Source organism: Dromiciops gliroides, chromosome 6 (genome assembly GCF_019393635.1).
Source record: "Dromiciops gliroides isolate mDroGli1 chromosome 6, mDroGli1.pri, whole genome shotgun sequence".
NCBI lineage: Eukaryota > Metazoa > Chordata > Mammalia > Microbiotheria > Microbiotheriidae > Dromiciops > Dromiciops gliroides.
Genome location: NC_057866.1, coordinates 138964274 through 138989777, shown reverse-complemented (window position 1 = coordinate 138989777; position 25504 = coordinate 138964274). Strand labels below are relative to the sequence as shown.

The 25504-nt window shown below is 34.5% G+C and overlaps 1 protein-coding gene across 4 annotated transcripts in view; it reads left to right on the top strand.

The window, feature by feature from the left end:
* CENPC (centromere protein C) overlaps positions 1-24829 on the top strand; it is a 70384-nt gene extending 45555 nt beyond the window's left edge. For 2 of the 4 annotated variants that reach the window (XM_043973122.1, XM_043973120.1), the window contains exons 13-18: positions 11998-12102; positions 12397-12504; positions 14902-14997; positions 17972-18126; positions 23262-23352; positions 24615-24829. In XM_043973122.1, the coding sequence (XP_043829057.1) occupies positions 11998-12102; positions 12397-12504; positions 14902-14997; positions 17972-18126; positions 23262-23352; positions 24615-24700 (641 nt within the window). In that variant the 3' untranslated portion in view covers positions 24701-24829. Of the gene's footprint in view, positions 1-11997; positions 12103-12396; positions 12505-14901; positions 15046-17971; positions 18127-23261; positions 23353-24614 lie in introns of those variants that run through there. The other 2 variants (XM_043973121.1, XM_043973124.1) reach the window with 2 other exon arrangements.
* The last annotated feature ends 675 nt before the right edge of the window (positions 24830-25504 follow it).

Genomic DNA, 25504 nt, shown 5'->3' with positions numbered 1-25504 from the left:
GCTTATCCTTCTCATGGCATGGCTTCATCTATCTGCTCTATAACAATGACTAACAAATATAGACCTTCAGCTATCTTTGGTACCTGTTGCCCACCTCCCTCTAAAACCTCATGAGTTCCTGACTCTGCATTCTCAAGTGCTTAGTAATACCTCCAGTAATACACCTCTTAGTAATACAACAAAACTCATCATCTCTACTCCAAACCTATATTTCTATGCTTTCTAGTTTCTGTTAATGGAATTAATATTCTTACTTTTGAATCTTACTAAACTGTACTTTTCTCATTTCCCCCAGACTCTCATTTCTAATCACATTATAATCCCTTACCATTCTACTTCCTATATCAATCTATTAAACCTATTGATTCCTTTCTAATATCACTATTTCCTTAGTTCAGAGCCTCATTATCTCTCCCTTGTACCTGTATACTTGCTTTCTTTTTCACTGCAATTCACTCACGTTAAATCACCCTTAAATTTTAAGTTGAACTAACAGGAACAATTCTATGTGGAAAGAACAAGATCACATAAGAACCTATACTTGCATTAGCTTGTTTTATTTTTTAAAAGAAGTATGATATATTTATATATAGATGTTTATCTCTAAATGAAATGTGACAAGCTAGTAAGAGTATGGTTCTATTTATGTCCCTTTTTACATTTGTGTGTGTGATGCATTTTTCTGTGAGCTCCTTAAGATCAGTTGTATCCCTAGCAGATAATACAGTACCTTGAATGTGGTAGGCACTCAATAAATGCTTATTGACTTGATTTGATGTTTAAAAATTTTTGTATTCATGCTCTTTTTTCGTATCTCTATCACTAGTCATTAGCCTACAACCCATACTCCATACCATAACTCTCAGAATTAGATCATTGCCCTTGTAATGAGCATATGTGGTCCAGTTATACAAATCATAAGCTCATAGGGGTCTTTGGAGGTTGTCTAGGCCAGAAGTGTCAAATATTACACCCGTAGGCTGCAGGCAGTCTTTTGAGTGTGACCTGAAAAAGAATAAAATGTAATTGGGATATGTTCAGTTAAATAAATACATTTAAAAAAAAAAAGGTGTGTGTGTGTGTGTGTGTGTGTGTGTGTGTGTGTAATAGTACATAAGGTACAGGGTACTGGACTCAGAGTCAGAAAGACCCTGTTTCAAATCCTATCCTGGACAGTTATTAGCTAGGTGAAGTTGGGCACCTCTTTCATGTTTTGTGCCTGTTAATCATTTGATTATTATTGAACAAAGCTATGTCTTTGATTGCGTCTATGAAGGGAGCTTGGATGATCTTAACATATGTACAAAAGGCCCTTTGTTGCAGACAATCTCTTAAGATTGCTTTATATTGTACTGAGTCAAATGTTGTTTTACAATTGTGGAAGAAAAACCTCTGTATTCTGTTTTAGCCAAAATTTGTTGGAGACAATTTACTAATACACAAGTATTCCTACTGTGATTTAGATCTGGAAAGGACTTTAGAGGATATATAGTCCAACCCCCTCATTTTATAGATGACATTGTCCAAGAGAGTTACCAAAGGTTGCACAGTAAGAAAGTATCTGAGGCAATGTTTGAACCTGAAACTGGAAGCCAGGTCTTTTTGTCTCCAAGTGCAATGCTCTATCCACTGACTATAGCATGTTGTATCTAAAGGTCTAAAGGGGCAAAGTTTCAGTTGATAATTTGAATTATTTTTCATCCAAGCAATTTCCACTTAGGTTTTATAGTAATTATAAATCAAAAGATAAAACACATACATATGTACATACATGTGTATGCTACATTAACTGACACATATACAGGCATGTTTATATATAATATACATGTGTGTGCTTATACATGTGTCTACTTATCAGAAAAGTTTGATAAAAATATTTTTTCCCATTCAACTGCTTCCCTTCCTAACCTTGGTGCAATAATTATGTTTGTGCAGAAACTTCTCTTTCATGTAATCAAGTTATCTATTTTGTCTTTTGTAATTTCCTCTATTCCTTGTGTGATCAGGAATACATCTTATACCCATAGTTCTGAGAAGTATATGATATTCTTTTTCAATTTATTATTGTAAAATCTTTTATAATAAGTTCAAATATCCATTTAGAATGAATCATGGAGTATGGCATAAGATAATTGGTCTAAGCCTAATTTCTGCCAGACTACTTTCCAGTTTTCCAAGCAATTTTCATAAAATAGGGGATTTTTTTTCTAAGCAATTTATATTTTTTGTTTCATTTTGTTCTTTTGTTTCTTATTGTTCTTTGAATGTTTCTAGTCACTTCCATTGATCTGCTTTTCAGGCAAATCAAGTTGTATTGATGATTACTCTTTTATAATAAAGGTTGAAGTCTTATAAGTGCTATTGCACTTTCATCCTTATGCTCTCATGGGGAAAGAGTAATATTCTATAATGGGAGATGGAGACTTCATAACAAATATTAGCTGTGGGGAATTGTGCTTTGAGAGAGAGGGCAACATTCTGTTGTAGGATAACTGGGAGGAGATTAAAATAATTGACAGAGCCTTTTCTTTTTTTTTTTTTCCTGCTAGCGGAAGAACTACTATTCTAGAAAGACTAGGGACAGGTACCAGCTTAATTCCAGAGTTGGTGGTTTCTTCTTTCCTTTTCTTTGATCTGCTTAGGATCTTTTCCCACTTCACATTAAGCCTATTCCATTTCTAATTAGTTTGTTGGAGGACTTCTTAGGAGCCAACTCTTACTTTGTGGCAAAATGGATAAAAGCACACTGCTGCCACTGTACAACTTTTATTGCTTGAATTTCACCAAATTGGCAAAAATGATTTGAGATCTGTCTCATTAATAATGTTCTCTCCCAGGCCGCCAACATATTGGTGTGGTAATGGTTTTATTATCAGGTGGGTCCAGATAAGGCTTTGTTGAAGCCTGTTTTCAAAGCTTTAGCAAGATCATTAATACTATAGTAACATTTTTGATGTTCCTTCCAGCAAGGAATCATCAGTGTTTGTAGGATTTTAATGTCTATATGAATATTTTTCTTTTTTTACATTTTCTTTTAAGCTAGAAGGATCAACTGTGTAGGTGATTATATCTGTAGCAAGGCATAGTCTGGGCCAATTTAAGCAACATGACACTGGTAGCTACAGCCTTCTCCAAAGCACCAACTGGCAGGTTCCATCAGTTAGTGATCTCTTGCTCAACATTCTGTGAATAATAGTATTTGTTCACATAAGACTTAGTCATATTATCTTTAAAGGACAGTCCTGTTTCAGAGGCTTGAATTAGGTGAACCATATTCTTGGTCCAAAAGTGAGGTTTGACATTTTTTTTAGCTTACTGTATGTTTATCATACTTCAATCTTCTTAAAATGCACGTAAATACCAGAGTACTGGTGGAAGCCTCTGAATAGTCCAGCATTATTTTCCATATTTCTTATTGATCATCTTAATATGGGAATTTTCTCTAAGCCACATCTGATAAAAAATATGGAGGTCCACATTCTCCTATTTCTGTCAATGGTGATAGAAGCCAAAGACCTCGTCATCATAGAAGTCATGTCAGTCATTTTCCTATCGGCAGGATTCGGAGCTGTGGTGAGAGATCCAGGACTCATTTGAGTCAGCATCTGACAGTTCATACATTGGCAGCCTACCAAAGGCTTAAAACTTGTGCTTGGGTTGTAGTGCCCAGGAAGCCTTTGCTATATTTACTACAGGGGCTAGGACCAGTATAGTACACAGTCAGGACAAGAGAGGTCTTGCAGGAGGCAAGTCTGCTAGATCTAGCTGAGGCCTATTAGGCCACAACCAAAAGGTGTTTCCAGATTCAGATTGCTACAGAGAGGAGGAGCCACAAGGGCCAAGGGCAAAAGCCATGTTGGGTTCTAAAAATACAGATGTTGGAACTTCTGGGAGATGGTGGAGGAGCCTTGTTATAATCTCTCGATCTCTTAATTATAGCACCAATGGCATCTAGACTATACAGGGAGCAGAACCAAACAAGGACTTTCCTTGTAGGAGGGAGAAAAGTATGGACTTAATGCAAAGGCCTTATCTTAGTTTTAGTAGGAGCAGTTAAGTGGCACAGTAGATAGAGCACTAGGTCTGGAGTCAGTGAGACCAGATTTCAAATCTAGTCTTAGACACTGGCTGTATGACCTTGGGCAAGTCATTTAACCTCTGTTTGCCTCAGTTTCCTCTCTATAAAATGGAGATTAATAATAGCACCTACCTTTCAGGATTGTTGTGAGGATCAAATAAGATAATAGTTGGAAAACACTTAGCATAGTGTCTGACATAATAAGTGCTGTATAAATGTTAATTCTTATAATCATATAGTAATAATGTGAAATAATAAAGACCAACACTTTCTTAATGGCAATTAATTGTTAATGGTAATATAATAATATATGAGTAAGCAGAAGAAAATTCCAAACACAGCGAAGAAATATTTTGTGTCTTTGAGACAAAACCAGGAGAAGAGAGAAACTGTAGCAAGTACTACTAGAGCCTCAGAACAAAGAATGGTTTGGTTACAACTGTAGAAGTAATTAGAAGAAATTAAATAATAGACTAAAAAGTAAAACAAGTGAAATTAGAATTCCTGAGAAAGTATTGGAAGGAGAATATATATCTTAGAATAAAAAGTAGGAAATAATGCAAGTTGTGGAGTCTGTGAAAAATAGAATAGAATAGACATTAAAAAATTGGGGAAGTGAAGTAATTAGAAGAAATTAAATAATAGACTAAAAAGTAAAACAAGTGAAATTAGAATTCCTGAGAAAGTATTGGAAGGAGAATATATATCTTAGAATAAAAAGTAGGAAATAATGCAAGTTGTGGAGTCTGTGAAAAATAGAATAGAATAGACATTAAAAAATTGGGGAAGGGGGAGGGAAACTGAAAAATGAAAGATATACATACATCTGATCTGGAAAAATAAGTTAAGGAAAGATGAATTAAAAATGAAACCGTGACCAAACAAAAAGCCTAGGTATCACATTTAAAGAAATCATAAAAGAAAACTTCCCAGAATTATTTAGAACCATATAACAATTGAAAATAGAAAGTTCACTGATCAAATCCTGGAAGAAACCCGAAATTGAAAACATCTAGGAATGTCTTAATCAAAATTGGGAGCATGCAAGTTAAAGAAAAAAAATACTCTGGGCATCCATAAAGAGTTCAAGTACCAATAAACCAATCTGATCACACAAGGGTATGTTGCAACTACTTAATAGGAGAGAAAATCTTGGCATAGTAAATTTCAAAAGGCAAAAGAAAATAGTTTAAAACCAAGAAAATTTTTGGGTTTTATGTAGCCAAAGAGGCTCTTAGGCAAAATTTCATATTTTTAAACACTTTCATCCTCACCAGAAAAAAAGAACAATAATAAGAAAAGGGAATAACCACTAGAATAGCAATACCAATTTAAAAATAGCTAAATGCAAAAATTGCAATTTTTCTAAAGGAAGAGGAAAAAATTGAAGACAAAAAAAGTTCATTTGATAAATAAAACTATGATTTCTTAAAAGGCCTAATAAAACAGATAACTTTATCACCCCCAAAAGAGGGAAATCAACTGCTAATTAAAAAAAAGAAGACACCTCATAACGAATGAAAAAGGAATAAAGGAAATCATTAGAAGCTAGTTTTAGAGACTAGTTAAATGCTATTAAAATATGACTTAGGGACAGCTAGGTGGTGCAGTGGATAAAGTACTGGCCTTGGATTCAGGAGGACCTGAGTTCAAATCTGGCCTCAGACATTTGACACTTACTAGCTGTGTGACACTGGGCAAGTCACTTAACCCCAATTGCCTCACCAAAAAAAAAAAATGACTTAAATGCATGAATATTCTAAAAAATATAAAATGCCCATATTATCAGAACAATGAATATAGGATTGAAATAACAAAATCTCAGAAAAAGAAATTGAAGTTATAAATGAACTGACAAAGGAAAAAACAAACTAGTATTTACAAGTTAATTCTATCAGGTGTTCAAAGAAAAATTAATTTCAATTTAACAAATTGTATACAAAAGTAGGCAGGTGGCAAAAATGACATCCTAAATTCCTATGAGACAAATGTGAACCTGATATAGTGGGTGCAGATTATTTGAGACAAATGGTTTCATTTTATAATAGCAGTAATTTTCCTTTGTGATTTCACACCCACTAGACTGACTCAGAACATCTGTTCTTGACCAAGTAGAACACAGTTAATGAGTTGGTTTCCTAGTAATCATCAAAATAAGTTGATACTGGTTAAAACTAGGAAAGTTGGTTAATGGAATAGAAGCAATTAAACACAGTAGCATAATGTTATTAAACCCTAGGGTACTAACCATCAGGGCAAAGATTCATTAACGTTGGACAAATACTGCAGGAAAAATGGAAAAACAGTGGAGGGGAAATTAAATTTAAACCAATATATTATACCATATAAAATAGCCCCAAAGTAGATACATATCCTAAATGTAAAAAGGGAATGTCATAAACAAATTAGAGGATAATTTATAGCTATGAACAGGGTAAATGTTCTAGAAGGGATAAAAAATGAATTGTTTTAAATATAAACTTGAAAAGTCTTTACCCAAACAAAATCAGTGAAGTAATTTGAAAAATATTAATTTGGGAAACTATTTGTGGCAAATATTTCTAATATAGATCTGATGTCTGAGATGGATAGGAAATTCATGCAAATGTATAAGAACAAGAGACTTTCCTCAGTAGATACAATCAAGGATTGGAACATACATCTTTCAAGGGAAGAAATCCAAGTTAATCCGAAACTATGGAGAAAAATATTACAAATAACTTAAAAGAAAAATCAAAATTAAAACAATTGTGAGTGTTTTATTCACACCTAAAATATTGGCAATGGTGACAAAGAAGGTTAATGACAATTGTTGTTGGGAGTTAAGGATGTAGATGTTCAGGCAAGAACTCTAATGAACTGCTACTGGAGCTTTGAATTTAACTGTCTTGGAAAGCAATTTGGAACTATGCCCCCAAAGCCATTAAACTGTATATTACCATTAATGTAGTGACACTAACTGCTAAGCTCATTTCCCAAAGTGATAAGAGAGAGATGAAAAGGACCCATACATGCAAAAATGACATTTTTGCTTTATTAAAGAAGTAGAAATTAAGGGGGTACCTATTAGTAAGGCAATGGGTTGACAGTTTATGGTATATGAATGTAATGAAATATGTTTTAAGAAATAATGTTGTGAAGCAAGGGTATTCGTTGTATTTATTTATATTAGCATCACAATAAGATAATAAAATTAAGAGAATAATCATAGGTGAAGAAGAGTCAAAATTATTTCTATAGACATTTTTGTGCCTTAACTCTAGAAATAAAATGAAAAATTCAAAACAAATGAGTAACAATGGGATACAAAATAATCTCACTGATATATCACTAAATGAATCCATAATATTTGTAAAGTTCTTTATAGATTTTAGAGTACTTTTTTATGATTATGTAAGACATTACCATATTTGTCATTTTGTCCAAGAAAACCTGATTAAAAGAAAGTGAAAAATAGCATGCTTCAGTCTGTTCCATTGATATTAGTTATTTTTTTGGAGGTGGATAGTATCAATAGTCCTTTGGGTTAGGCTTGGATCATTGTATTATTGAAAACAGTCAAGTCATTCACAGTTCTTCATCAAACAATATTGCTGTCTCTGTGTACAATGTTCTCTTGGCTCTGCTCACTTCACTATATATCATTTATTTCATACATGTCTTTCCAGGCCTTTCTGAAATCATCCTGCTTGTCATTTCTTTTAGCACAATACTATTCCATCACCATCATATACCACAGTTTGTTTAGCCATTCCCAAACTAATGGACATCCCTTTGATTTCCAATTCTTAGCCACCACAAAAAGAGTTTTTTTTGTAAATATTTTTGTAAAAATAGGTCTTTTTGGGGGGCAGTTAGGTGGCACAGTGGATAAAGTTCTGGCCCTGGATTCAGGTGGACCTGAGTTCAAATTTGGCTTCACAAATTTGACACTTACTAGCTGTGTGACCCTGGGCAAGTCACTTAACCCTCATTGTCCCACAAAAACAAAACAAAACAAAAAAACCGAAAAACAAACAAAAAAACCCAAATAGGTATTTTTTTCTTTTTGGGGATGTCTTTGGGATATAAACCTAGCAGTGGTATTGCTGGATCAAAGGATATGCACAGTTCTATAGTCCTTTAGGCATAGTTCCAAATTGCTCTCCAGAATGGTTGGATCTTTTTACAACTCCACCAACAGTGAGTTAGTGACCCAGTTTTCCCACATCTCCTCCAACATCCAATATTTTCCATTTTTGTTATATTTGCCACTCTGATAGGCATGGTGATTGATACCTCAGACTTGTTTTAATTTGCATTTCTTTGATCAATAGTGATCTAGAGCATTTTTTTCATATGATTATAGATAACTTTGATTTCTTTATCTGAAAACTGCCTGTTCATATCCTTTGATCATTTATCAATTGGGGAATGACTTGTATTCTTATAAATTTGACTCCATTCTCTATACATTTGAGAAATGAGGCCTTTATCAGAGATATTTGTTTCAAAAATCCTTTCCCAGTTTTTTACTTCCCTTGTAATCTTGATTGTAGAGTACTTTTGAATATTATCTTATTTAAGCTTCACAATAATCCTGTCGACTGGTTAATACAGGTATTCTTATCATCCCTGTTTTACAAATATGGAAATTGAGATGCAAAGTTTATGACTAGAGTAAGCTCACACAGCTAGGAAGTGTTAAAAGGTCTGATTTGAACCTATGGCTTCCTGACTCCAGCTTTAAGATTCCTTCCCTTAATTTATGATCCCTGACTCTAGGTCTGTTATTTTTTTTGTTTTTTGTTTTTTGTGGAGCAATGGGGGTCAAGTGACTTGCCCAGGGTCACACAGCTAGTAAGTGTCAAGTGTCTGAGGCCAGATTTGAACTCAGGTACTCTTGACTCCAGGGCTGGTGCTTTATCCACTGCGCCACCTAGCCGCCCCTCTAGGTCTATTATTTTAAAGCAAAAATTAATTTTTTTTTGCAGGGCAGTGAGGGTTAAATGACTTGCCCAGGGTCACACAGCTAGTAAGTGTCAAGTGTCTGAGGCTGGATTTGAACTCAGGTCCTCCTGAATCCAGGGCCGGTACTTTATCTACTGTGCCACCTAGATGTCCTCCCCCCCCCCCCGCCAATATTTTTAATTTAAATTTTTATTCTGAAAAAATACATAAAGAAAATTTCCATAATAGAAAAAGATTATATATGAAACTGGGAATCTTTTTTACAATAAAGGTTTCTTTTTCCTTCAAGTATATAACAGGCGCAACCTGCTATTTTCTTTTTTTTTTTTTAAATTAATAAAGTATTTTATTTTTTTCCATTACATATAAAGATAGTTCTCAACTTTTGTTTATACAAGCTTTACAATTTCAGATTTTTCTCCCTCCCTCCCCTCCCTTCCACTCCCCTAGACAGCAGGTAATCTGATATAGGTTATATGTATATACACTTAATAACATTAATCCTATTTCTGCATTAGTCATGTTATAAGAGAAAAAAATCAGAGAAATGATGAAAAACCTCAAACTAGAAAAAAAAAAACAACAGCATCAAAAACAAAAGAAATAGTATGGTTCATTCAGCATCTATACTCCGCAGTTTTTTTTTTTTCTTGGATTTGGAGATCCTCTTCCATCACGAGTTCCCTGGAACTCTTCTGTGCCATTGCATTGGTGAGAAGAATATAGTCCATCACAGTAGATCAACACTCAATGTTGATGATACTGTGTATAGTGTTCATCTGGTTCTGCTCATCTCACTCATCATCAGCTCATGCAAGACCCTCCAGTCAACCTGTTATTTTCAAAGCTGTTCTGCTTGTTTGTACTTTCCTCCTAACTTCTTTCCTGTACATTATTTAAAGTGTCAGGATCATCCTCTTTTCTTTGATATTAATAGCAAAAATAGTCACAATCACATGATGATCTTTATAGATGTAATGAATAGCTTTTTTGGGGGGGGGCAATGAGGGTTAAATGTCTGAGGTTGGATTTGAACTCAGGTCGCCCTGAATCCAGGGCTAGTGCTTTATCTACTGTGCCACCTAGCTGCCCCCATGAATAGCTTCTAACAAAATATAATACCTATTTCTGAGAAATAGTAAGTAGTATTGAATCTCAAGAACTAGCATTTTATAGAAAGGAGATAAAACTAAAGACTTTTCCAGTAAGTTGAAGGGTAAAGCAAGGATGTCCATATTTTTATTTAACATTGTGTTGCAAATGGTAGTTAGAAAAATAAAACAAGAAAAAGAAATTGAGGGAATAAGCACAAAGAGGAAACAAGATTCTTATTTTTGCAGATCTGAAATAGATATAACCCTTGAGAGTCACTAAAATAGAAAGAATTGATTAAAGGAAAATAGCAGGGTGTAAAATCTATATAAATTATTAGCCTTTCTATATATTACTCCTCTTGCATCTAGGAAAAATATTAATAATCAACATCTTGGGGAACCCAGAGATTTCCCCTTTTTAGTCCTCTCTTCATTCCAACCAAAGACAAGACCTTCTGGAGAGATTTTGTCAAATCTTATCTGGGTCAAACCCATTGCAAACAGGTTAACAAAAGGAGTCTTAGGTGGAGACAGATTGTTTTGTCTAGATTAGCTGAAGGACTTTACTGATGAGTGTTAGGCTTTCATGAACCTGTTCCAGGTGGGAATCATTGTGTCAGCTTGGGTCTCTACATTCCTCTCTGATGTCATCTTTATTTCAGTCACATCCCCCAAATTAATTTTTTTTTTTGGTGAGGCAATTGTGTTTAAGTGATTTGCCCAGGGTCACCAGTAAGTGTCAAGTGTCTGAGGTCAGATTTGGTTTTTTTTTTTTTTTAGTGAGGCAATTGGGGTTAAGTGACTTGCCCAGGGTCACACAGCTAGTGAGTGTTAAGTGTCTGAGGCCGGATTTGAACTCAGGTACTCCTGACTCCAGGGCCTGTGCTCTATCCACTGCGCCACCTAGCTGCCCCCCCCCAATTCATTTTAATTTAACCCATCTCCAAATGATGTTAACCAATTAGATTTGATTGATGTGTAATGGACCTCCCACAGTTGGAAAGGTATATAAACTGAGACTCCACTGCCATTAGGGGTTTTTGGTCTGAGAGACACAGCCATAGACCACGTTTTATTAATAACCCGCCAGCCATATTAATAAAATGATTAAATTATCCAGATACCATGTCTCTCATACTTTTAATTGTCATATCTCTAATAGCAAGAAGAAATAGAGAAATTTCTTGCAAGATAACTACAGAATGTATAAAATATTTAGGAAGCTGCCTACTAAAACTAAAGAACTATAAGAATAATTTTTTTTCTCTTTTTTATATTCAAACACAAAATAGAATGAGCATTTCCATATACATAGCAGGAAAAGAGGATTATACAGGAAACTCCAGATCTCTATTATGGAGGGCACACTTTCCTTTTTAAGCATATGTTAAATTGAACTTGTTGCTTTCAAAGTTACTTGGTTGTGATTGTTCTTGGCTTCCCTTCTGTTCTTTTCCTTGCATTTTAAATATTTTTTTTTAAATTAAATTTATTCCAATCAATAGAAATAAATTTTTCTCCCCATCCCTTTCCCTCCCAAAAATTGGAGAAAAAAAGAAGAAAAAACACCTTTATAACAAATATGCATAAAGAAAACCGAATTCTCTCATTGGCCATGTCCTAAACATATATCACTCATTCTGTACCTTAAGTCCATTATGCTTTGTTAGGTAGTAAGTAGCATGTTTCATCATTAGTTCTCTGGAATCATGGTTGGTCATTGTATCAAAGTTCTCAAATCTTTCAAAGTTGATCATCTTAACAATGAATAAATTAATTTCCAATGAGAAATTTGGAGACCTACGTGGAATAACTGGCTCCATCTCGTCCAAAATATGTAACTTCCTCCTATATTTGTTCAACATTTATAAATAGGCCTTCTTGACAAAATGCCATGTGTTCGTCGTACTTCAAGAATTAAAATGAAACCTTTGGAATACTGGAGAGGAGAACGAGTAGACTGTGAAGGCAGGTTATTAGGTAATGCTTAACTTTGATTGGAATTTATTTTATTCCATTTTGAGAGGATTCTTATGATCTTTTGTGTTTTTTTAATTTCTATATATTCTATTGAACCTCAGAAAAGAAGACATGAGAAATTTTTAACAATAGAAAAGGAAGTTATTAAAACACTTTGTGTCTCCTTTTCTCTTTTCCTTCTGACCTTCTGGTGACTTTAGACAATCAATGAAAATAATTTAGTCCTATTTTATATATTTTATATAGTGAGGACTGAGGTTGAAACTAATGATTAAACTTCTTTGTTTATTTTAGGTGGATCTGTGGTCAATGGGACAATATCTAATGACAGTGTTTCACCCAGAGGGAAGTCTAACAGAAAAAGGGAAAATGTTAATACAGATTCTTGTGAGGATGAACAAAGTATGACCTTAATTACTTGAATTTTTTGTATCTTTTTGTTTAACGTTAATATTTAATACTAATATAAATTTGATATTAAAATTAATTTAATATTTGAGTTTTAATATTTAAAATATTGACAAATTCTTTTGAGTATTTTGAAATGTACCCTTTAACCTTGTAGGAGTAATTAGCATAGTGCCTAAAACTCTTAGAGTGCCTGGCACCTTGTAGGCAAAATATAAATGCTTATTCCCTTCCCTCCTCTCCCTCTTTTCCTTTTCCTTCTTGAAAGACTTGTACAATAGAAAGGTTGCTAAGTTTGGAGGCAGAACATTTGGGTTTGAATCTCAGCTCTGCCACTTCCTGCCATTATTATTTTTTTGGCTTTTCTCAACTTGAAAAAGAGCAGGTGGGAATGAATGAGGAGGAAATAAGCATCACAAAATATGAAGAATGCTGGCTTTGGAGTCAGAGGACATGGGTTTGCTTCCTAAAACTGCCACTTAATACCTTGACCCTGACCAAATCACTTGACTTCTTTCAGCCTTAGTTTCTTTATCCTTAAATTGCTTGAGATCAGGGGTTTGTAACCTGGAGGTCACGAACTTGTTTTTTAGACTATTTTGATAATTATATGTTATAGTTGTTTTTCTTTGGAATCTTTTAAACACTTAAAAAACCATTATTTTGAGAAGTGGTCCATTAGGCTTCACTAGAGTGCCAGAAGGCGTCAATGACACAAAATTTGAGAGTACCTGGACTAGATAGGTAGGTAGATAGACAAAACATTTCAACTCTTAAGTTGATGAACCTATGAACCCAAAGAATTTTGCAACTTTGAATTTTCTTCAAGCCTTGGTGGCTTCAACTGTAAAATGAAGGGCTTGTACTGGAGACTTCTACAGTCCCTTCCATCTCCAATCCTATTATGTCATTTGTTGCCAAGGAGTAACTTATTCCATTTAGACTAATTTCTACATAATTTAAACCCTGTAAGTATAAAAATTTTTGTTTTAGCACCTTTTGGTTAAAACTTTCAAAAATATATTATATGTGTCCTTGCCTTAAGAGGTACATTAAACATTATTTCAATAGTTTTTTATAATGCAGGTTCATTATTTTTTTGTTTGTTTTTTTGCGGGGGCGATGCGGGTTAAGTGACTTGCCCAGGGTCACACAGCTAGTAAGTGTCAAGTGTCCGAGGCTGGATTTGAACTCAGGTACTCCTGAATCCAGGGCCAGTGCTTTATCCACTGTGCCACCTAGCTGCCCCAGTGCAGGTTCATTATTATAAACTTCAGTCCTTATACTGTGTGTGTTGATAGGAGCTATTAAGGCGCTAAATGGCTCTAGTTTGGAACTTTTCCTATTTTCTTTCTTATTATGAGTTTGTTAGATTATACTTCTTGTACCTGCCAGTATTCCTGCTTCCAGCAGTAACCCACTTTCACTTTCCTTCCTCTTTAATATACAGCATCTCATCTAATAGGAGCTGGGAAGCCAGATAAACAATCTTATTAGAATGGTGTCTAAAGTAAATATAAGTTGACTTAAGGGGTTTTTCCTATGAAGTTGAGCTTCAGTGCAAGGGTCTTTGTAACATGTATTTTTACTTTTTAGTGTTTATTTTTCTTAGCCTCTCATTTTCATCAATTTTCTTCTAATAGTTGATGTTGTCAGATAAGTGAGTTATGTTCGATTTTTGTTTTTTGATTTTCACTTATATTTGTTGATTCTTATTAGCAAAGAATTAAAATAATCTAGTTGTTATATATATATATATATATATACATATGTATGTATATGCATATACACACACACACACACACATATATATATATAAATTATTATATTATTATATTTGAACTCAGGTCCTCCTGACTGCAGGGCCGGTGCTTTATCCACTGTGCCACCTAGCTGCCCCTAGTTGTAATATTTTTTAAAAATTTAAAGATAGTTTCAGAAGTTCAAATGGTGTTACTCTTCATTTTAGTTCACTCTTTTTATCTGATTCTTAGCAAAAATACTCTCACTTTTGGTATTATAAATAAAAATAGAATTTTAGAGCTAGAGGTTATTTATGGGACTACTATATCCCATCCTTTCATTTTACAGCTAAGTAAATTAAGGCCTAGAGAAGTTAAGTGAATTACCCAACATTTAGTTAGCCAGATAGAAAGTCTCCGAGTTCTAGTTCAGTCCAATAATCTTTCTAATGCACTATACTTGAGAAGAGGATGTAAACAATTTTTCTTCAGACTGTACACTTTGAGAAGGTTACTTTTGCTTTGAGGTCTTCTTATAGTTAGTATAGTCTTTCATAAAAAGATTTTGTACAATTTGAAATTATATGTGACTACATCATTAACTTGCCAGTTTTAAGTATTTTCTATATATTTTTGTGATGTTTTTCAGAAAAGAAAGCAATTGCTGCTCTGAATGTATCTCTTGGAGATCCTTTAAAACCAACTTGTGTATTTGACCCAGGAAAAGAACAAATGATTTTCAGGGGTAAGGTGTTGAATAGACATCAAGACTAACTTCTGATTTATTTTACTGGTATGACATTTTTCATTATTCAGTCATTCATCAGTCATCCAACAAGTATTTATTAATTACATTCTATGTGTCAGGCACTGTCTATTTCCTGGGAGTACAAAGAAAGGCAAAAAATGCTGGTCCTGCACTCAAGAAACTCATATTCTAATGAGATACTATGTAAATAAGTATTTACATGTAAATATGTATAGAAGGTAATCTTAGAGGTAAAGCAGTAGGGGTAATTGCAAAAAGCCTTTTGCAGAAGGTAGGAATTGAGCTTTATCCACTGTGCCACCTAGCTGCCCCCAGATTTGAGCTTATTCTTGAAGGAAGCTAAAAGGTAGAGGTAAGGAGAAAGACCATCTCAGGCATGTGGGAGAGCTTAGAAGGGAAGTATGGATTTTGAGTAGCAGAGATGAGCGGGGGACTACATTTCACACATGGAGATGGAAGATGGAATGTTGTGTATGAAGAACAGTAAGTAGACCCATTTGGCTGTAAAATAGAGTGAATGAAAGTAAATAATAAGTAGTATATTGGCCAGCATCAAATTGTGAAGGACTTTGAATGACAGAGGAGTTTGTATTTGCTGCTGGAGCTTTTTTAACAGGTGAGTGACATAGACCTGTGTTTTAGGTACATCACTTTGGAAACTGTGGAGAATGGATTGGGGAACAGAGAGATTTGAGGCAAGGAGACCAAAACACGAAGCTATTGCATTAGTCCATGTGAAAGGTGTTAAAGATCTTTAACTAGAGTGGTGAGTGGAGAGGAGACAACAGATAGGGATGACATAAAAGTAGAATCAGCAGAAATTGATACCTGATTAGATATGAGGAGTGAGGGAGATTTAAAAGTTGAAGATGACCCCTTAGTTGTGAATTTGCATGAGTAGAAGGATGGTGCTCTTGATAAAAATAAGAAGGGTAGTATAAAAGAGTTGCATTTGGAGGAAATATGATGAGATGTTTTAGACATATTGAATTCGAGATGCCCTAGAGGTGGAGGATCATGGATTAAGACTTTGAATGAACCCTAGAGTTCTTCTAGTCCATCCCTTTTATAGATAAGATACCTGAGACTCAAATAAGCTCATACATATATTAATATATACATATATTAGGTAGCAGAGTTAGGGTGTGAACCCAGGTTCTCTTAAAACAGAACTAGTTCTCTTTCTTTTGGGTAATGCTGCTTTAACCTCTTATACAAGGGGAAATAGCCAATAGACAGCTGATGATGGGTGTCTAGAGCTCAGATGTAAAGAATGAGGCTAAAGAATATAAGCAAGTCACTTAACCTTTTTTGGCTTTAGTGTTTCATCTGTAAAATGAGGATTTTGGATTAAGTAGTCATTAGAGTTCTTTTTAGTTCCAAATATATAATCTTCAGATCTAGATCTGTGATATTTTACTATACCATGAGATGATTCAGAGAAAAAGGGAAGAGAAGGGGCTACAGGACAATACCATGGGTTATAGCCACAGTTAAAAGGTAGATCAAGGATGATCAAGTAAAGATTGAAGTGGGGGACGTTCAAATACTAGACCAGGGGGCAGCTGGGTGGCGCAGTGGATAGATAGAGCACCAGCCCTGGAGTCAGGAGGACCTGAGTTCAAATCTGGCCTCAGACACTTAACACTTACTAGCTGTGTGACCCTGGGCAAGTCACTTAACCCCAATTGCCTCACCAAAAAAAAAAAAAAAAGATTGAAGGGATTGAAAGAATAAAAAAGGAATGGGTATACTTTATTAGACATTTCTTCACAGAAGACCATTTTCTCAGTCACAAATTTAATGAAAGGTAGAGAATACAAATCCTCATTCTTTTAATTGGTGATTATGAAAAAATGCATTTGCTTTGGTAAAGCATTACAGTTCTTTTCTAATATTCATCTCCCATGAGTAAGATAAGATCTTTCAACATCACTTGCTCAATTTCTAAAGAATAAAAATTATGGATGACTTAAAAGGGAATAATAAAGAGATGTGTAAGATGTGTAAGAATGGAGTGTGGTTTAATACCAGTGATCCTGCAGAAAGTGACCCATATACATGATTGGAAAAGAGGTGAAGTAATCATTAAGAATAAATGAAAAACAGACAACATAAATGCTTTGCTTGTGTCCCTCAGATACTAAAATTTAGAGCAAAGACTCTACATGTTGAGTAAGTCCTCTATAGAGGACTTAAGGGAAAATGTGCTTGAGACATAATAAGGCATAGATGTGTTTTCATCTGCCCTGCTGAAAAGAATCTGCATATTCATGAAACCATGAACCTGGCTTTAGTAAGTTTACTCCATGGTTTTATTCATCTTAATCTAAGTTATGTATCTAGAAGTGTCTATGGATAAAAGAGAAATCACTGAACCCTAGGAACTTTAGATGAAATCAAGAGATAGAATAATTCTATACCTACTTGAACATTTTTTGGTCAATATCTTGAGCCTCAAAAATATTTCAACATTTAGAAACTGAAATTTGAGTGACCGTGAAGGGAAAAAGTGGGAGATGACAGTTAATGAAAATAAGTACTTTATTGAGTTGACTTTTTTTTTTTTTTTAGTGAGGCAATTGGGGTTAAGCGACTTGCCCATGGTCACACAGCTAGTAAGTGTTAACTGTCTGAGGTTGGATTTGAACTCAGGTTCCCCTGAATCCAGGGCCGGTGCTCTATCCACTGCGCCATCTAGCTGCCCCTGAGTTGACTTTTACAAAGTGTCACATGGCCAGTAAGTCATCACCATCCTCTTCATTTTATAAAAGAGGAAACAGCTTTGGAGTGAAGTGTCTTTTGTAAGGTTGCACAAGAAGTTAGTAAGTGGAACTGAGATTGGAACCCAGATCCTTTGACTTCAGATGGAATATTGTTTCCACTACATCATCCTACTTCTCTAGTATACTTTATGTAATTCATGTGTTATATCTTTCTTTCCCCTTAGACCTTGTAAAGCTTAAAGGTACACATGAATTTTGTGTTCAGGATGACACATTGAAAATGTTTAAAATTTTGAATACTTCATTGTTTGCCACTGGCACATTGATCTTGGAGCCCTTTAAAGAAAAGGGAAAACAATATGTCTGTTCAGATACAGTGGTGAGTATCCAGTTTCTTCTTGTATTTCTTTATATTATAGGTTGAATCCAATTTTAATGAGCTTAATAAAATACCTAAATAGCTATTTATAAACCTTAATAAAATGGAAGACCAACTATAATGTATTGAGGTTTTGTGTTTACAATCAATCCACCCTACCAACAAATATTTTTTTAAATGATAAACATTTTTATTTATAGTTTTGAGTTCCAATTTTTCCCCTCCTTCCCCTTCCCCCCTCCCTGAGGCAGTAAGCAATCAGATATGGGTTATACATGTATGATTATGTAAAACGCTACCATGTTAGTCATTTTGTACAAGAAAACTTGAATAAAAGAAAGTAAGTGAAAAATAGAATGCTTAAGTCTGTGTTTAATCAATATCAGTTCTTTCTTTGGATGTGTATAGTATGTCTCATCAGTAATCCTTTGGGATGGTCTTAGATCATTGTATTGTTGAGAATAGTTAAATCATTCACAGTTCTTCATCAAACAATATTGCTGTCTCTGTGCACAATGTTCTCTTAGTCCTGCTCACTTCACTATTATACATCAGTTCATAGAAGTCTTTCCAGGCCTTTCTGAAATCATATTGCTTGTCATTTCTTATAGTATAATGGTATTCCATCACCATCTTATACCACATCTTGTTTAGCCATTCCCCAATTGATGGGCATTCCTTTAATTTCCAATTCTTAGCCACCACCCAACAAATATTTTTAATATGTTTAGTTGATTATTTCTTAACAAATAGGAATTCACTTATGACCGATAAAGTAGTCATTTCTTAATCATCTGTTAGTGGCTAGTCTTATCATTGACTTGTTGGAACAAAGGTAAAAATCAACACTAATTTAGAAGGAAGTATAAAAACATAAAGCTGTAGCATCCTATTACAAAAGGGTAACCTGACATACAAAAAGTTATGGATGCTGAAAATAGGAGATAAAGACATCAACATCGACTATCACCATTTCTTAAGAAGTTAAACAGGTATATAGCAGTCCCAACCATGAGGAAGGCCTAAAGAGCCCAGAGGCTACCTAGAGACACTTAATCTTTCTAAATGGAGCCACGTGTCAACACCAGTTTAGAATATAACCTGGTTTTCAAAGGGAGGATAGTAGAAGACTTGCACAGTGTTGCCTTATGAAATAAAGGAGGGAGAGTCAAAATTAAAGAAAGTTGGTATAATGTCTACATAAGACAGATCATCCTAGTTCTTAGAAATGAAAGTTGGACAATAAATACATAAATATGATAGTTCAGAAAACTGGTGTGACTACAATGGACAGTTCAGATAAATGAGTAAAGAAAGTGAACTATTAAGAGGAATTTAGATTTCTTTCATTAAACAAGGGAATTGCTCAGTTATACTCTGAAAATCATGGAGATTTAAGAAAACTTAGGGAAAAGGTGAGATTAGAGAAAAGGAAGTCTATGGCATTTGACTACTTATAAATTGTCATTCAACTCTGCTGTACTTTGTACATCCTATACTATTTCTTTAGCTTAACTTAATAAATTGATCTAGGTAGGCTAATTTACATTATCCATATGCTGGCTGACCTTTCCCCACTTCCTCCAAATGACATGATATGATTCCTCTCATCTTTTGTTAAAAAAATGTTTGGGGGCAGCTAGGTGGTGCAGTGGATAGAGTGCTGGCCCTGGAGTCAGGAGTACCTGAGTTCAAATCTGGCCTCAGACACTTAACACTTACTAGCCGTGTGACCTTGGGCAAGTCACAACCCCAAATGCCTCACTAAAAAAAAAAAAAAAGTTCAAGCTTTCATTTTGTACCTTTCCTTTATTAACCCTCCAAATTTGTCCTCTATATCCTTTATATCCTTGGTGTTTTTAGCTTCTGATTCTTCAAATATATTATCTTATACATAAGGTATTCCCTCCATCATTTTAAATCACAGTCTTATTCTATGGACTTCTTGTCTAGTTCTTACCCAAATTCCTCAAGAACAGGAATTCTTAACCTGGTGTTTGTTAATCCCTAAGGGATAAATGGCTATAGATTTCAGGGAGGTCTGGAATCTTGATGGGAAAATAGAGAATAAAATTTGCAAGCCATAAATCACTGTTTGCCTTCAGTTCCTACAAAATTCTAAAATGTAATATTGAGTCAGTATGACTTCAACAGGAATAAGTCATGGTTTATGACCCAGCATTCCCATTGCTAGGTATATACCCCAAAGAAGTCATATATATATATATATAAGATTTGCAACAAAATATGCATAGTAGCACTTTTTTGTAGTAGAAAAGAACAAGAAACAGAGTGGTCAATTGGGGAATGGTTGAACAAACTGTAGTACATGAATGTACTAGAATATCATTGGGCTATAAGAAAAGATGAATATAAAAAATATTGAGAATTATTGGAAGACAGTGAAGTGAGCAGAACTAGGAAAATGATATATATACAATGACTCCAATAATACAAATTGAAAGACCTCCCCCACAAATGACATTTGATGCTCACTACAGTTACCAAGCTTAGCCCAAAGGATAGATGAAAAAATGCTTCTCCTTTCTTTGCAGAACTTGAGAATTATGGATGTGGTACATTAAATATATTGTTATTTCATAAATTTGGCAGATGTGGTTAGGTTAGTATTGTTAAGCTGCTTCTTTCCTCTCTTTTTCTTTGATAAGAGGAGCACCTCTCTGGGAAGGAGAGTAGTAAAATGGGATATATTTGTAAATGGAGGTAAAGTGAAAAAAAAATCAAAGTCCTTCATGGCCTTCTCTTGAGTGATATGGTCTGGACAAAGTAGAATTCAGTGGATTTGGAACTGGTTGACCCAGAGAGTGATCATTAATAGTTCAATATTGTTTTGTAGTGAGATCTTTAGTAGAGTGCCTCAGAAGCCTAAACTTATTCTTATGCCTGTTTAACATTATTAGTTATTTGGCTATGGACAAAGATGGTACCCTTATAAAATTTGTGTGTAACACAAAATTAGATCTAAAACTAGCAGGTATGATAATGAGGATCCAGAAAGATTATTACTTTGGGCCATTTTAAAGAATATGACATTTATAGTGATAAATATAAATCCCTATACTGGGTTTAAAGGAGTTAACTTCACAAGTAGGGGGTGGAGAACTTGTGCTACACATCAACCTGTATGAAAAACATCTAGTATACTGCAGACCTAATATTACACAGCAGTCAAAAAAGCTAATGTGACTAGTCTAATTTAGGGGAGGATAGGAAGTAGGGAAGTGATAGTTCTATTGTACTATCAAAACCACATGTTTAGTATTGTGTTCAGTTCTGGGAACCTCATTTTGGAAAAATCATTGACCCACTGGTGAGTGTCAAATGATAAAAGGCCCAGAGATCATGTCATTTATTGGAGGATTACTTGAAAGAATTAGAGAGGTTTAGTTTGGAAAAAAGATTTAGAAGGATTAACAGTTGTACTCAAATATTTGATGGGGTTTTTCTAACTAGCCCTAAAGAGCACAGCTAGGAGTAATGGGTACATGGAAATTGTAGAGATGCAGACCTATGCTTAATTTTAAGGAAAAACTTCCAGACCATTAGAGATATTGCAAAATTGTAATGGGCTGCATTGAGAGGTAGTTTGATAGCCTTTCAATAGATATCATTAAGCAAAGGTAGGATGACTGATTGTAGAGTGGATTAATATTGAATTTGGAGTAGGGTGGTAGTAGTAGTAGTAGTAGGCTTCCATCAGTCGTGGACAACCATGGATCAGTGCCTTGAAGAGCCACAGGCCACAGTGTAGCTGTGCAGTCTGATACAGGAGACTCAGCTCCTGAGTGACTTATAACCGATGACTGCCACATCCCATGTTGTATCTACCCCATGAGGAGTAGCTGGAGTGTTCTCTCCAGGGTGCTGGCCAGGGTGGATCAATTGGAAAACAAGCTGTTGCCCATGCAGCAGGTTTTCCCTCTCCGCGACATTGGTGGATCTAAAGGAGAGGCAGAGCCAATACAGTTTGCCATTGGTGCTGCCGGAGTTGACAGAGGGATGTGATGTCCAACATCCAACTGCCTAAGGGACTCTGACTCCTGATTTTTCCTCGGGGTTAGAGTAGGGTAGTCTGAGTTTCCTTATAACTTTGAAATATTGTAATTATTTGTTTTTATTTTCAAAGGAATTTTGAAGTTTGTGTGTGGATTATTTGAAAACAGTCTTTTAAAAGTATTAAATCTATATCAGTGTCATTATTAACTATAAAGCTACTTTCTCTGTAAAATTAGCAGCATTTCAGTTTTTTTTTTTTTAGTGAGGCAGTTGGGGTTAAGTGACTTGCCCAGGGTCACACAGCTAGTAAGTGTTAAGTGTTTGAGGCCAGATTTGAACTCAGGTCCTCCTGAATCCAGAGCCGGTGCTCTATCCACTGTGCCACCTAGCTGCCCCAGCATTTCAGTCTAATAATTATGTAGGGCAACCAAAAATGACATTTCAACTTACCTGAATCTACCATGATAATGGCTACAAACTTAAATATAGAAGTATTAGATTTCTCATTTTTCGAACATGAAAGGCAATAAAAATACCTGCTTTTTCCTTAAGTGAATTCTGTGTAACATTTAGTCTGTAGAGGCAAATTCCTTTTCAGATGAAATATAAAAAATAAAGACACCCTAGCCAACATTCTGATGCTTTCAGAATCATTTATATAATTGTTCTAGTATATAAACGCATTTGATGCCTTTAGTTTAAGATTTTAAACCTATCTATTTTGATGATGTTTTTCTGTAGCTTTCGGTTCCCTAGGTAAGAGAGGGCCTGTTTTTCAAATTAACAAAATGCTAGCCAAACACCAAATTTTTCTAGGTTTTTTTGTGGAGTTCTGTATGCCTTTATATAGAATCTGTTTTGAATAATGTTTTGATTCATTTGGTGGTGGTGCAATGTCAGGATCTTAGCACTTTCTTAAATGTAATAATTCTGTGTTATTAGTGTTCTTATTGTGACTGAACAGAAGGGCATAAAATTAACATTATGATAAAATGGTGTCCTGAAAAAGAACAATTGACGAGCAAATCACTGAGAGCTCAAATTTATGAAGAAAACTGTTTACTATAAGAACAATATTTTAAAAATCTAATTAAAAGACTTGATTTTCTGTTTTACAGGTATTCTTTGTTGTCAGTGGTGATCTTATATGTACTTTACATGAGACATCTTACAACTTAACTACTGGAGACATTTTCTATGTTCCTTCAGGTAAGATTTAAAGAATTGATTGCAAAGGAATTGTAACATTTGCCATCACTTTTAGACTTTAGATAAGAACATAGTGGAGTTAAAAGCCATACAGAATAGTATATAGGTAAGCTACATGGAGAAAAATGATGGTTGTTAATGAACATTGAGCATGGTAAAAGAATACGGAATCCTCAAATAGAAGGAAAAATATAATACCTCAGTAATTTATGAAGCACTGATATGGTCATGCTTACTTGTTTTTTTATGCTTCATTTTTACCTTATTATTACTCTACTTCAAAGGTATATTATATGTATGTATATATATATATGTATAATTTTATATAAGTACGCATACTATTAAAAATATTTTATTTCCTAATGTGTAAATTACCCTATTCTAGTTCTTAGCTCCTGCTCTGCTATCATATAATGCACTCTGTGTGAACCTGATTTCTGTTATTTTCCATTATCCAAGTTAATTTGGGATTACCTACTTGTATGAACAATCCAAAAAGTATTTGTCAGTCCAATGTGATCTTTGCTGTTTTAGGACTGTTGGATTAAGACTTTGATTTCAAAGGGGCTTTCCTTGTGTAAGGCCATACCAACCTGAGTACTCTCCATTTTGGCTGATCTTAGAATCTAATCAGGGTCAGGCCTATTATTTGTATGGAAGACTATCATAGAATATTAGGTGCTATGAGTTTTTGCTTTTGAAAGGTAAATGTGGTTCAATGGATAGGGCATTGGACTTGTAGTCAGGAAGATATAGTTTCAAATTTTGCTTCAGATATTTACTAGTGGGGCAGCTAGATGGTGCAGTGGTTAAAGCACCAGCCCTGGATTCAGGAGTACCTGAGTTCAAATCCGGCCTCAGACACTTGACACTTACTAGCTGTGTGAACCTGGGCAAGTCACTTAACCCCCATTGCCTGCAATCAATCAATCAATCCAATAAACAAATAAATATTTACTGGCTATGTGGCTCTATCAGGTCACTTAACTTCTGTCTGCCCCAGGTTTCTACTAAAAATGAGAGGCTTTGACCTAATAAGCTGCTAAGTCCCCCTCCATTTCTAAATCAATGATCCTATGATCTACTTTAAGAAAAAAAATAGAAATTGAGATCCTGTTTATTGGAATTAAGCAGGTTAAAGCTACTTATTGGCATATATATTTTAAGAATACATAAGGTTGGTCAAAGTGAGATGTCTTGATTCAATTTAATATGAAGGAAATTTCATAATTTTACCATATTTTTCCTTATTTTACTTCTAGGTAATTTTTACAACATAAGAAATCTCCTGAACGAGAGAAGCATCCTTCTTTTCACTCAGATAAAAAGTGAAAGACCAGAAAAGTAAAAACATATATGTGTATACATACCATTCTTGTATAAAGAGACTATTTTCCTGAGAGCCATTTTTGGTTTTGTGTTTGGAATTATAAACATTCTATTTCATGTACATAATATATAAATATTTTCGAACTTCTCTCATGTGTCTTGTTTTTTTCTCATAATATACATGGCATGGTCTTAGTAACATGGACAGGACAATGAAATTGTTACTTTATTAGTAAAATGAAGGACATTTGTTTTTGTCAGAAGGAAAATAGTTGATCTAATTATGCATTTTTCCCCTTTAAATTGTTATTGGTTAAATAATCTAATAATAGGCAATTGAAATGTGTACTATTTTGGAAAAAACAACTTTTTTGGGAAAGGGGGCAAAGCAACTATCCAACTCATTTTTGTATCCTCTCCCCAGTATTTGAAGCAATGCTACATTTGCCTTGGTTGTCTGTGTTCCAACTTATATTTTAGCCCCTAACAAGATTGTGCTAGGTATCATGGTCTCAATAGCTTCTCAGTTATAGAGTGCCTTTGCATCATTAATAATGAATATGGTTTAAAATGCTGCTCACAAACTGTCATGTGTGTCATTTTTAAGATGATATGTTTTTGCCAATGACTTTGAAATGTAAGAGCTATGTTTTTAATCTGAATAGTATTCTAAAGCTAATAGTGGTGTTTTTAGCTAGATTTTTTTTATCAAGTCTACATCATGAAAAAATTTTCTTTAATTGAAGATTGAAATGGTAGGGTTTTTTTTTTTGCTTGTTTCAGAATTTGTTAAGACCATTTAGTTCCACTTAAATTCAATAAA